Below are 13,680 nucleotides of genomic sequence, written 5' to 3' on the forward strand. Positions count from 1 at the left end.
GTCCGCACACAAAAGAATCGTTGATTGTATGAATATGGTTCTCTTGGGGAACCTTTCTGACAAGAACCCAATCACCACTGCTACACCGCCTGTTTAAACCTACCAATCTACCTTCCAGGCTTGTCTCTACCAGGATTAGCCTCTTTCTCCCATCAAATTTAGTTACAAGATTTCAAACCAAATCTAAGTTTTTGTGGCCCCCAGTGATGTATTTTTCACCATAGTCCGTGATAGTGGCATGTGCCTGTCTTATATGATGCCAGGGGTGGTGGATCAGTGCTTTCTGCTTCAGTTTCTCTAGATCTGGTTGCATCTGGATAAAAACAGCAACTGTACAGACTTACATATTTATTTAAACAGTGTGAGACCTGTAAGACAACAAAATTGCTGTCAGTTGCCATGAATTTCATTGCACAGAAGGTTACCGTGGAAGAAAGGTCCTGGTAACTAAGCACTAAAGATCTCTTCCTAGCAGCCTTCCGTCGTGTCCTGACACAGCACCTTCAGTTTAGTGCTCTGTGGAGTAGGCGTGTGTTGTGAGTCCCAGCCCTATAGACTATAGGAAACTACAACCCACCACCCATGCAATTGAATTTGTGACGATACTGAGTTCTGTTTGTGGCCACAGCAAATTGTCCTGTTGTCCACATAAGCCAATAGGCTGTGTGCTAAAGAGATTACTGGCAAAACAAGGCTGGCAGGAATGAATGAATACAAATATATCTGAGATACTCTTTTATATGCTGACTGGTCCTCTAGACCTGTTGGCCATGTCGGCGTTACGTGTTGAGGCTGTGCAAGAGAGCTGGGACAGGATAGCGTTTATTTACAGTGCTGTTACCACTTGTGAAATGGAACTGCGATGACCAAGGAATGGAGTCTGCAGAGCAGCAGAGTGTGTAAGGCCGGAGGGCAGGTGGGTGCGCTCATCCGCCCCTTACTCACTGCCTGGCTGCTGGGGCAGGTGCTGCGCACAGCTGCTTCCTACTGCGGAAGTGTGGGTGCTTGGCATAAACTAAATGCCTTTTTTCTTTTTTAATCTTCTTTCCTTCTCTCAGCAAAATTATATCACTTGAATGCTGAAGTCATCTATCATTAAATGTTTTGAGTTAAAAATTATTTCTAAATAACCTCATGGTCATTTCCTCATGTAAACCTTATTGTCCAAACTGATTGCATTTAATACTAACTAGATAAGTAATGGTGTCATGAAGTATTAGTTAATAGGTGTCCCATGTCAGGGAATCCTGGGATGAAGAACAGTGAGCTAGTCTTAACTGCCTTGTTGAGTTAGTCCTGAAAGGGTAGAGATTTGCCCAAGGACATTCTGAGTTAGAGAAGACTTTTCATGGCCTCTGGTTTTTCTTTTGATCAGACTTCATTATGTAGGCCAATCCCAGTTTCTAAGCCATTGCAGCACATTACCTAGCAAGTGCTTTTGCTTTCAACATTAAGTTTCTGGCCAGTCTTCATCCATGTGATGACTACAGAAATGACTTTGGGAGGCACGATGGCACCACCTACCTGTAAATCTACTAGGAGGATCTGGGGTTCACGGACTGTGTAGGCTACACCTTGGCCACCCAAGCAAAACCAAAAACAAATAAAAAGCAAAAACCGCACAACAGAACTTTCTTTATGGAAATTAGCTACTGTGTTGATCTCAGAAACTTCACAGATATCTTTTACCATCCTTCTTCTCTAAGAAGGCTGTCGTTTAGTCTTGAGTAGGTGGCCAGATGAGCCAGCCTGCCTTCCATAAAGTCAGTTTCTAACGAACCCATACAGACAAGGCAGAGCATGGTAGCAGACTGGAAAGGAGGGAAGAGCTGTGACTTTCTGCTCTTTGCATTCTGGTTTTCCAGGCCAAGAGTTTCTAAAGACAAATATACTTTCCCTAGACAAGGACCAAGTATGTACAGCCAGTGTAGAAGATATTCTTCTTTCGTGAGAAATTCTCCTTTTATATGGAAAGGAGAAAAGAAAAACTTCCTCTTGTCGCTTATTTTCCTGGTTTCTTGAATTCAGAAGACCAGGCTTGGGTTAAAAGGTGGGAGTCCCAACTATTAGTCTCTAAGGAGCACTGGGTCAGAGGTTCCAGGAACTCTAAATTCTCCCTACGAGAAATTAAAAGGTGCTTTGGAGAAAGCTGCACTCTGAGTTCTCACTTCCTGTGGCTGCTCTGTTCACTGAACAATGGCTCCATGTTTTATTACATTACTTTATTCTGACTTTTCATTTATGCTAGTAATAGGCATATATGTTTACATAGGCTTATTGCAAAACTGAATGTAAGTAAGATCCAACCAATTTACACCTTCTGTTTAAGGATGGAAAACAAGGTGTTTTGTTTGTTTTTTTATTTTCTGTTAAAACGCCCAAATGCTGTATTTTATGAGATTCAAAATATTTGTTTGAAGGAATATAAAAAGAAAAGATTTTGGCCTTTGGTAGCTTCATCATATTTTTGTGAATTGTACTTAAAAGATTTTTTTTCTTCCTTTTTGAGGCATCCTGATATTTCACTGGTACACAAATTCGCTTCTGGATGTTTCTAACATATCTTTGCTGATTTTTAGTAGCCCAAGATTGCTTCCAGCTGGATTTAAAAACAAAACAAAACAAAAACCTCACCTACCTGGCTCTGCTTTGCTGGCACATGTCATCACTGAGCACTCTGCAAACTCAGTCTTCAGGGGCTCCGTTCAGGTGCACTTGGCGCAGATGGCATGTGGAAAGGAGGAGCATCACATGGGCCTAGCACATCCCGGGGCTGGCAGACTGGCGGTGTTCTTACATGGTTTTCAAAACAAGTGGTTTGCATTTATTGGTCTTCTAAAGGAATATTTTAAAGGTCATAAGACTGTTTGTTCCTTGAATGTAGTCTTATGCTCACTTGAAAAGTGCGACAGTACGCAAACAAAGCACGCTTCCGTTCATCACATCGGTCACTTCTGACATTATTCCTCAGTGCTGTCACACCTCATTTATTCTAATTAAATGTCTGACATTGGTTTCCAAAAACAAATTAAAAATATAAACAGATTTTTGAAAGAGGTAGTTCAGTTGGAAGCTTGAGCAGAAAAGTTATTTCTTTAAAGGAGAGGAGACAGAAGTTCCAGTCAGAACGACCCAATCACATGACTGCTGAAGACAGCACTGCATCTTGCCACAGTAAGGAAGTTATCAGAGCAGAAGGCGGTGGGGTTCAGGGTCTGTGGTCGCACCGCTGTCGGGTGCTTGCTGTTGAGATCACAGCCTGGGTTTGTAGAAGTTAGCTGAAGCACCTCACCTTGTTGAAAGACAGTTTCAGACCTGGAAGTTTTAAAGATGATTTTACCAGTGGGATGTGGTGGATTATTCCTTTAGTTTTGGCATTTAGGAGGCAGAACTTGGGTGAGTTTCTGAGTTCAAGGCCAGCCTGGTCTACGACTATACAGTGAGACCCTGTCTCAGAAATTCAATAAATAAAAAAGCTTGATCTCTAAAGAAGTAAATTTAATATTTCTTATTTTGAAGGTAATGATAATTTTACATCTTTCAACTGAGAAATAGTTTTAATTTTAAAATCTTCCAATATTTGAAAACTTGGAGAACAAAATGTACAGAAAATGTAAAAGCTAGCATTTCAAATGCCTTTGTACTTCCCAGCCAGCAGCCGTCCTACTGGTTGTCAGCACAGAACTCTCTGGAGTGGCCCAGCCATCTCCAGTGTCGCGTCCTTGAAGGTAGCTGTGCTATTTCCACTGTGGACATGGTGTCCCACCGTGCAGAAACCCACTGAACAGAACAACCCATGCCTTAACTTACCTTCTCCCACCACTTGTCCAGAGTGAAAATGTCCTGGGGTCCAGTTCACAGTTTACGTAGAGATCCATCATGTGAGTGGTGGATCTATGGCACACGGTTCGTCTTATCCCCAGAAACATTCGGTGTGTTTCTTAATGATAAAAGACAAAAGGGAGGCTGTCACATAGATGGGCTCTAGAGTGGAAGAAAGGGGAAAGGAAAATGAATGACCCTGTCATGAGTTCCAGAGACTGTGTTCATGTTTTGTCAAAACTATGAAGTTGATTGTTCTCTCTTATGACCATTTATGAAATTCATTACCACTCCTTGTTAATAAAAAAAAAAAATGCCACCTGGTCCTCCTGTCTCCAGGCCTTCTGGGAAAAGGGACAGCACGGGGCGGGGGGGTGTGCTTATCTGCTTCCCCTCATCCATGAAAGAGCCCAGTCCAACACTTTCACTCAGAATCAGTATTCTGGGGACACCCCCCCATCAGCAGTAGATGGTCTAGAAAGATTTGGAGGTTCCCTGGCTGGTCCTACCCTGTTCCCTCCAAGTGCTCCCTCTCCTCTGCTCAGGGGAGGGTGTAGGGACAGTGTCTTCAACTTCTGGGATTCAGGTTGTTATTGAAATAATTTTAATTTAAAAAAAATATGAAGAAACTTTAAAAAAAGAAAAACCAAAGTAATAATAATAATATTGAATTTTGATTTGTAAAGTATTTAGGATTCCATACAAACACTAATACAAAAACAAGTTTTAAAGCAGGGAACTAGAAAGTCAACATTATCACACAACTTAGCAGTAATCATTCTGAATTGCATTAGTGAATAGTGACATTAGTGTATGAAAGGTAGATGAAAAGTTATCTACTTAATCTCCAAGAATCTTCCCCGAGGGGTAACTCCATACTGAGTGGAAAATCTGACCGACAAAGCCCTCAGTTACTGTACATGTCCCATGTGATGCCCAAGGGCATCCTCTCTTAGGTTATCCTCTGGGACATACCTCATTCTGCTCATGGGAAAACAAGTTAAACTGAAATTGACAGACAGGCCTTAGGATAGTTGAGATTCAGAATATCAAAATCACATAAGACAAGGAAACTAGAATATTGGTTACAGATTAAGATAAAAGTCTTGACACCTAAACTCAATGGCATCTAATTTGGGTTGTATGTCAGGAGAATGATGTCATGGGGGAAGAAGAGAATTTTAAATAGGATCTGGCTGCGGGGGGGGGGGGGAGGGTGTGCACACCTCTAGAAGTAGAAACAGGCAGATCTCTGAGTTTAAAGCCAGTCCGATCTACAAAGCAAGTTTTCAGGTCAACCCGGGCTGCATGATGAGACCCTGACTCGAGGGGGAAAAAAGTAAATAACATGGCTGTGTGCGGGATCTATTGGAACTCCATATTTTTGAAGCATCTGCATAGCCCTAAAATATTTCAAAGTTCTTGGTTTTTCGTTTGTTTGAGGAAGACCAAGAAGAAGTAGCTTCCATGGCTTTCCATTCATCCTTCTACTCTTATGGTGATATAAGATGGAAAATGGCAAAGATGTGGGCAAGTCAGAAACTTGGAGGGCAGATTCGAAACTGTCACGTCCATTCTGTGGGGCAGGTCCCACAGCTAGTGCTGTGCTCACGAACGAGCTGAAGTGTGACAGCCTCGTGCAAACTTCAGCTACACGGCTTCTTTTCCTTGATGACTTAAAATTTTGGAGTAAGAGAATGGAGCTTGAAAGAATGAAGTATCGTGCCACATGTAAACACAGTTGTCAGGAGGTATATTGACTTCGTTGAGCTGACTTTTAGGTTTCTATTCTGTGTGTGTGTGCGTGCATGCGCGCACAGCTCGGGTGGAGATAGCCAGCCAGCATGGAGGTGGATGACTTTACTCTCAGCACTCAGTAGGCAGAGGCGGGGCAGGGGCAGACTGACCTCTTTGTCTGAGGCTAGTGTGTTCTACTTAGCAAAGCCTTGTCTTAAAAAAAATCAAAAACAAAAACAAAAAAATCTCAAGGTAATTGTGAAAAGGGAGAAGTTTCAGTGGTACATGTTTGATAAAAAGATTTAAGAAACTCATTTCTCATCGTGGTAACTTTAAAACAAGCCGTAGCGATAACACTTGTGGTTCTGGTGCCTTCTGTGGAGGAAAGTTGTGCCTCTCATTGCCACAATAAGTACTTACAACATTGATGTTTTCAGTTTTCCACAGAAAGTCAGTACATGCCTACACCCTGGGCCTAAGGTGTTTCTTAATCTTTCATCTTTTTCAGGATCATATAGCATTAGGAAAATAAGCCCTGAGCATTAAGATATGGCCTGGTGAAATTCAATATTCTCAGTGACAATTTAGAATATGAGTTTCTTGGGAGGAAAATGAACTCACCACTTTAACTGGGCATCCAGATTCCTTAAAGTCTGCTATAGGCTTTATGAAAAGGTTTTGATCCACACTCCTACTTCAAGTTCAAAAGGAAACCTACATTTTAAAGTGTATTCCTTTTCTGTACATATTTACTTTGAACTCTGGCATATAGTTTTTCTCATAAATCTAACCTGCCACTATCTGTTTTTAAGACTTTGTAAAATTCGAGTGGTTATGAGGTGAGAAGTTTGGATTAAGCCAAAGTTTTTAGAAAGCACATGTTATGTATTTTGATTGTTTTGAATTTTAGCATGGGCCAGCCCAAAACTTGTGTGTCCAGCAAAGTGTACTAAACTGCGCTCTGTTGCCGTAAGAAAGCACAGAAAACCGCCCTTCACGTCATGGTAAGGGGTGAATGGAGCAGCTGTCCTTGTCCCTAATGTGCTTGCGGAATTTAATGAAACCATCTCCACTCATAAAACCTAAACTGTACACACATGGAAAAGTCCTAATGTTTTTGTCAAATATTGCTTTGTTAGGAGTGTGAATGTCTACCTGTTTCAGAATTTTGTAATAATGGAACAAGGCTGGGGAGAGCTGACTGGGGAAGACCCTGGCCAAGAGAGGACTCCCCACTGTTTTTTAAACATGCCTAGTCCTTTCCCTAACTTTTTTTTTTGTTCAGGAGTATTTAAACTATACAGCCTCTCTTTTTCTCTCCTTCAGGCATAAGTCTTGGATCATCATTCCTCCTCAACATAAGTGATTTTCTCCTTAAAACAAGCCTCAGAGACAGAAGTCGGATTCTCATGGGACCGTTCTCTGCTACTGTCAATCTGGAAGCCAAATGGTGTAAACACAGTGGCAATCCAGGCCCGCAGCAGGCCATACCAAAAGTAGCCGTGGATTTAAGAGGTGGTCTGCTACAGGTCTGTAGGGGCCGCCAGATTTTCCCCACAAGTTTTTAACTGGTCTGTTGTTGTTTTGTTTTGTTTTGAAATACTTCACCAAAATTTAAATTTTTTGTGTGATAAGGAAGTGTATGGAATGATGGTGCCCATCTTAACAGCATGATTGAAGAACGGGTCATCTCATCTCATTTTCCTGTTTCCACAGTGTAGTTCAATGGGTTGGGGTCTTGCTGCTCTTGTTGGTATATTCAGGGTTTTGTGCTCGTTGTCATCACAGTCAAACCTTAGAGTATCTTCTTACCATTCATTCATCAGTTGAGGGAGTTTTGGAATCGTTCCACTTTGGACTATTCCTGAAAAATACTTCTGTGAACAGCTGTAGACAGGTTTTTCCATGGACATACAGCTTCGTTTCTCTTGGTTGTAAAACTGAGAGTGGAAATGTCTGGGGAAACTTTTTACTGTGTGGAGTTTCTAATAATAGAGCAGTCAGCCTGTGTCAGGTCCAGTGTCACCCAACACACAGAGCTGTGTCATAGTTGCAACTTCCTTAGGCGTATGATGCTCGGTTACTAAAATTTGGTATATTATATCCCAACCTCTCATTCATGCCTATAGCCAGGTATGGAATGCGTGAGATTCTCTATTCTCTTTCTTGATAATACTTAGGTAGCTCTTAACTTCATTATGCAGTTTCATGTCCCTCAGGATTGTTGGAAATCAAAAAAGTTGCAAGATTCACAATGATAGAAATTTTAGTTTATCACTAAAGGGGATGTATTAGATGTATATTTCTTAAAATCAACCAAAAATTGCAATCTTTCAACTTTTTTTTTAGTTTCCTTTTTTTTTAATATTTATTTATTTATTATGTATACAATATTCTGTCTGCAGGCCAGAAGAGGGCACCAGACCTCATTACAGATGGTTGTGACCCACCATGTGGTTGCTGGGATTTGAACTCAGGACCTTTGGAAGAGCAGGCAATGCTCTTAACCGCTGAGCCATCTCTCCAGCCCCAAGTTTCCTTTTTTTATTAGATTTTTTTTTTAAAAAAAAAAATAGCAATCCAAATTTCCACTTCCTCCCCTCCTCCCATTCCCTTCACACACACTCCCACCCCATCCCCTCTAGTCCTAAGAGAGGGTAAGGCACTTTGCTTTATGGAAAGTCCAAGGCCCTCCCTACTACATCAAGGCTGAGCAAGGTAAACATCCAAAGAGAATAGGATCCCAGAAGGCCAGTACATGCAGTAGAGATGAATCCCAGCGCCACTGCCAGTGGCCCCTTTGTCTGCCCCAGCCATGCAACTGTCAGCCACATTCAGAGGGACCAATTTGATCCTATGCTTGTCCCTTCCAAGTCCAGCTGGAGTAGGTGAGCTCTCATCAGCTCAGGTAAACTGTTTCAGTGGATGAACCCTTCATGGTCTTGACCTCGTTGCTCGTATTCTCATTTCTTCTACTCTTCAACTGGACCTTGGGAGCTCAGTTCAGTGCTCCGATGTGGGTCTCTGCCTCTGTTTCCATCTTTTGTTGGGGAAAGTTCTATAGTGATATTTAAGATAATCATCTGCCTGACTACAGGGCAAGGCCAATTTGGGCACCCTCTATTGCTTAGGGTCTTAGCTGGGGTCATCCTTGTGGATTCCTGGGGGTTTTTCTAGAGCCAGGTTTCTTGCTAACCACATAATGGCTTCCTCAATCAAGATATCTCTCTTCTTGCTCTCATATCTGTCCTTCCTCCATCTTGACTATCCCATTCCCTCAAGTTCTCCTCAACCCTTCCCTTCTTCCCTTCCTTCTACCCCCTGCCCTCATGCTCCCAATTTTGTCGGGAGATTTTGTCAGTTTCCAATTTCGAGGTGGATCTATGTATGTTTTTCTTAGGGTTCACCTTATTAGCTTCTCTAGGATCGTGAACTATATGCTCAATGTCCTTTGTTTATAGCTAGTATCCACTTATGAGTGAGTACATGCCATATTCATTTTGAGGGGAACTGGGTTACCTCCCTCAGGATAGTGTTTTTTAATTCCATCATTTGCATGCAAAATTCAAGATGTCATTGTTTTTTACGGCTGAGTAGTATTCTAATGTGTAAATATTGCCACACATTATTTATCCATTCTTCCATTGAGGGACATCTAGGTTGTTTCCAGGTTCTGGCTATTACAAATAATGCTGCTATGAACATAGTTGAACAGATGCTTTTGTAGTATGATTGAGCATCTTCTGGGTATCAATCTTTCAACTTTTTACCCCTTTTTTATGACATGAACCACAATTTGGGGATATTCCAAAGAAATTACTTGTCGCTTTGAAAAGGCTTTCATTTCTGTCAATAACCTTTTAAACGTTTTAAACACAATGCATTTTAACTGCACTACGTTTTCCTTAGGAGAAAAGTACACATTAAGAATAGTAATAAGAGAAAAATGAAGTTTATCCTCTCTCATTCTAGGCACCTGACACTAATCGCTGTGCCCTGGTCTTTGTCATTGTCTCTCCCTCTGACACTGGACACTGTGCTGCCGGAGGGGAGCTGACGCTACAGTCTCACTAACACAGACTCCAGGAACCATACAGGGACCAGCTTCCTTCTCTCCTGTTAGGACTGATCTCTGACAAATGGAGGAAGTCAGTCCACGAGACTGTTATCATTTTATTAATATTGGCCTAGAGAACCTGTGTGTCCTGATCTTGGACTTTAAGAAACGTTCTTTTTCCTTTTTGTTGAATGAATTGGCAAACAGTGCTTCACACCATTGTAATGTCATCACTAATCTAAAGTTTAAACTTTACTCTTATCCACACAATCCATGATAGGTTATTCAAGTATTAGAATTTCAAACAATAAATTATTATTTCTTGGAAATTGTAGTTTATTATTATTAATTATACTGAACATGATTATAGCCTCACATTAATTCAAATGTGATTTGTACCTAATTATTCTCAAGAAATGTTTATGTTTAAAGACTGTTAATATTTTCATACCCTTTTGAAGGTCTTCTGGGGTCAAGAGCATTTGAATTGCTTGTCCCTTCTGCATGAATTATTCAGTGGGTATCTTCAGAAAGAGGGGAGCTTTGAAGTGCCGGTTCCCGAATCAGCACCCCAAATGCCATCTCCTGTGGATAAGACGCAAGCTCTGAAAAGTGAACCAAGTTCAGATGACCTGCGGACAGGCGCCTTTCAGTACCTACAGGATGCTGGTGAGTACAGGCAGTGTCCGCGTGAGTGCGTGTGCCATGTGTGGCATGGAGTGAGTGCAGTGATAACACTGGGGCACAAGAAAGCGGTCCATTCACACTGACAGTGTGGGAGTGATAACACCAATCAGTCCCTCTTTGAAATTGACTTTTTCCATCTCAAATCTTATTTAAACTGATCAGTTAGTTTCTTTATGTGATTTTTTTTAATTCTCTCTCTGAGAAATCAACGTGTTCCCTTTTAAAAACTTGTAATGTTGTTTTCATTTGGCAGAACCGTTGAAACTCCCTGGTGCCTATGAAGTCTTGTTCTGTAGAGAGACAGACGAGAGCCCAGGGATGATGCTATGGAGGTATCCGGAGCCTCGCGTGCTCACCCTGGTGCGGATAACTCCTGTGCCTTTCAACACCACAGAGGACCCAGATCTTAGCACAGCGGACCTCGGAGATGTGCTGCAGGTGTGTAGTGGCTGCTTTTATCTTTCTAAAATAAAATGAGAAAATGATGACCGTTAAGAAAAAAATATCAGAGTATACATGTTTCTTCTGTCAGTAGTAGCAAAGATGAGTACATTCACATGTGTGCTATATGCATGCTACATGTGTAAAAAGGAGAGAGAGATTTTGCTGTCTCTGAACCACCTAAAGCAGTAAAGATCAGGGGGAGTTCCAGGGATCCAAGCAGCATACAGGAAACTTGGCTATTCTCAATAGCCAGAGTCAGTATCTGGTCATACAATGTTTTATAACTTAATAAAAAATATAAGGAACCTCCGGGCGGTGGTGGCGCACGCCTTTAATCCCAGCACTCGGGAGGCAGAGGCAGGCGGATCTCTGTGAGTTCGAGACCAGCCTGGTCTACAAGAGCTAGTTCCAGGACAGGCTCCAAAACCACAGAGAAACCCTGTCTCGAAAAACCAAAAAAAAAAAAAAAATAAGGAACCAATGTATGGGTAAAGTTCAAAGTAGAGATACCGTCCTATGGAACAAGACAGGGCTGCACTTTCTGGAAGTTGAACTTGCTCTAGAATTCACAGCAAGGATTCTATGTATACAGTAGTATAGCGTTCACAGTAAAGATAAAGCAACAGCACACAACAGATAGGAGAAGTGTCCTGATGCCGTTTCCTGAGATCCTGGAGCTGTCTGTCCTCATGGTCTGCCTTTGAGCAACAGAATTTAATATGTGGCTGGGAATGGATCTCATGGACAGAAACAACTCTTCAGTTGCAATCTTAGGATCCTACAAATTGTCTTGTTTCCTTAGAGAAGTTGAGAACAGAAACTATGTTGCATCGGTTACAGGATCATATCAGCTTAGATTTTCTCCTTTGTACCTAAAGGTTCAGGTCCTAGAGTTGCTCTTAGGGGTCAGAAAGCATCTGAGCCACTCATGTGCTGGGAGCTCCGTCAGGCGTGAACAGTTCTTTGGTTGTTGATGGGTAGAAGAGTCTCCCTACGTCCTCTCCCTACGTCCTCCTGATGTCCTCATTGTACTGTGATGGTCTGGATTCTGTTCTGGAGGCTCAGGTCTAATGTTGCGTGGCTAACCTGAGTGGAAGGAAAGCATGAAAGGTGGCCCTGGAGAGTGTGGTGTAGTGCAGATTCTGTGGGCTGTGAGGTTCTTCTGACCGTCTCCTTAGGCAAACTTCTGAGCTTCCCAGACTTTCAACTTCCTTTCCTAAAAGTAACAGTTGTCGTCATCAACCTTCCAAAGTAATTGCAGGCTATTACAGTAAATGAGACATTATAGTTAATATGCTTAAATCAGTGCCTTTACACATAGTGAGGTCTTCTCTATTCAGCTTACACAAGCACCTAGAGATTATTACGAGACTTTTCCATGCCATCTCAGCCTCCAGTCTCCCATCCAACCTAGCCCTTCCAAAATTGTCTAGGAACAGAGAGATCACATGACTCACCGAGGGAAATGCTCCGTGGGTCTGTCACCCTGCTATGCCTGCTGTGATAACCTGGCATGCCCTGGACATTGAACATGCTTAGTTAAACTAGCCTATTTGTATTTACCAAACCAACTTTAACTACCCACTTTTTTCCTTGTTTATTAGTTTGATTTCTATTGTTCTGATAAACTTTATGTCCAGAACAGTCTGGGGCAGAAAAGGTTTATTTCAGCTTACACTTCTGGGTCACAGTCTACTATTGGGAGAAATCAGGACAGGAACTCAAGCAGGAAGTAAAGCGAAGACTCAGAGGGACACTGCTTTCCAGCTTGCTCTCATGGCTTATGGCAGCCAGCTTCCTTATACAGCTTGGACCTACCTGATTTGAGATGCACGGCCTATGGTGAGCTGGACCTTCCTACATCCACTAGCCATCGAGAAAATGCCCCAAAGACATGCCCACAGGCAGTCTGTTCCATGTAGTGCCTCAACTGACTTGACTTCCCTCTTGACTCTCAAGAAAAACAATAGTAAAATTAAATAAGCCAACACACTGTCAGTTTCTCCTTTCTTGAAAACTAGAGTCCTGTCTACTCTTGGATTAGCTAACATTCTGTCTGACCCCTGAAAGCTTCTCGGACAGTGTATCTAGATGTGCCGCCATCCTCCTGAAACCCTGGAGCACTGATGTCACTACTTTGATGCTGCCTTTCACTTTATTCTGTTTCTCTATATCTTCTTCCATTCCCAGATTGTGTGTCTCAAGAAAGGGATCACATAGCTTACCACTCTGTTCCTTGTACTAAATAGGGCCACTCAAAAAACTGTTAGTGGTAAATACTTGGATGCCTGGGTTCCTGCTGCCTGCTATGTAGAAGTATTAAGAAGTTAATTAATGTAAATTAATTTAAGTTTAAAGTTAATTATTAAGAAGTTATAGTATGTTAGTAAATTTATTTTGGAATTTTAATGGAACATATAGGAACATGCCTGTATTATTCATCTAACCATAGGTTCTAAAAAAAAAAAAAAAAAAAAAAAACCCCTAAGTTTAATATTTATAGAAACCAAAATGACTTTATTTTGTCTCCATTAATGATTTTATCACATAAATTTAAATACTAGATGCCACCAACTTGTAAAGAGTGTTATTTTAAATGGGCTTAGGTGTAAGAACTTCTGGTGTGTGATTTTGTGTGGCAGTTTCCAGGGTCCCCTTTTCCTTCAACTTATTGCATCTTATAAGGATTCCAATTTGAAATGTCCACTTTCTGACTTGGCAATGTGTAGTAGGAGCTGCAGGCTGTGTTCCTGCCACCCCAGCTCCTGGTCGCCTGGCTAGCTTATGCCCCAAAATAACAACACACAAACTGCATTCTTTTAAACACTGCTTGGCCCATTATATCTAGCCTCTTCTCGGCTAACTCTCACACCTGGACTAGCCCATTTCTAATAATGTGTGTAGCACCCCAAGGTGCGCTTACCGAGAAGATT

At 41.7% G+C, this 13,680-nt stretch overlaps 1 protein-coding gene across 6 annotated transcripts in view; it reads left to right on the forward strand.

Moving 5' to 3' along the window:
* The window catches only part of Vps13b (vacuolar protein sorting 13 homolog B), a 438,985-nt gene that overhangs the window by 309,459 nt on the left and 115,846 nt on the right, over positions 1–13,680 (forward strand). For all 6 annotated transcript variants that reach the window (XM_057791252.1, XM_057791249.1, XM_057791251.1 and 3 more), the window contains 3 exons: positions 6,886–7,088; positions 10,078–10,285; positions 10,557–10,741. In XM_057791252.1, the coding sequence (XP_057647235.1) occupies positions 6,886–7,088; positions 10,078–10,285; positions 10,557–10,741 (596 nt within the window). The remainder of the gene's footprint in view (positions 1–6,885; positions 7,089–10,077; positions 10,286–10,556; positions 10,742–13,680) is intronic.

The sequence above is a fragment of the Chionomys nivalis genome, chromosome 17 (genome assembly GCF_950005125.1).
Source record: "Chionomys nivalis chromosome 17, mChiNiv1.1, whole genome shotgun sequence".
NCBI lineage: Eukaryota > Metazoa > Chordata > Mammalia > Rodentia > Cricetidae > Chionomys > Chionomys nivalis.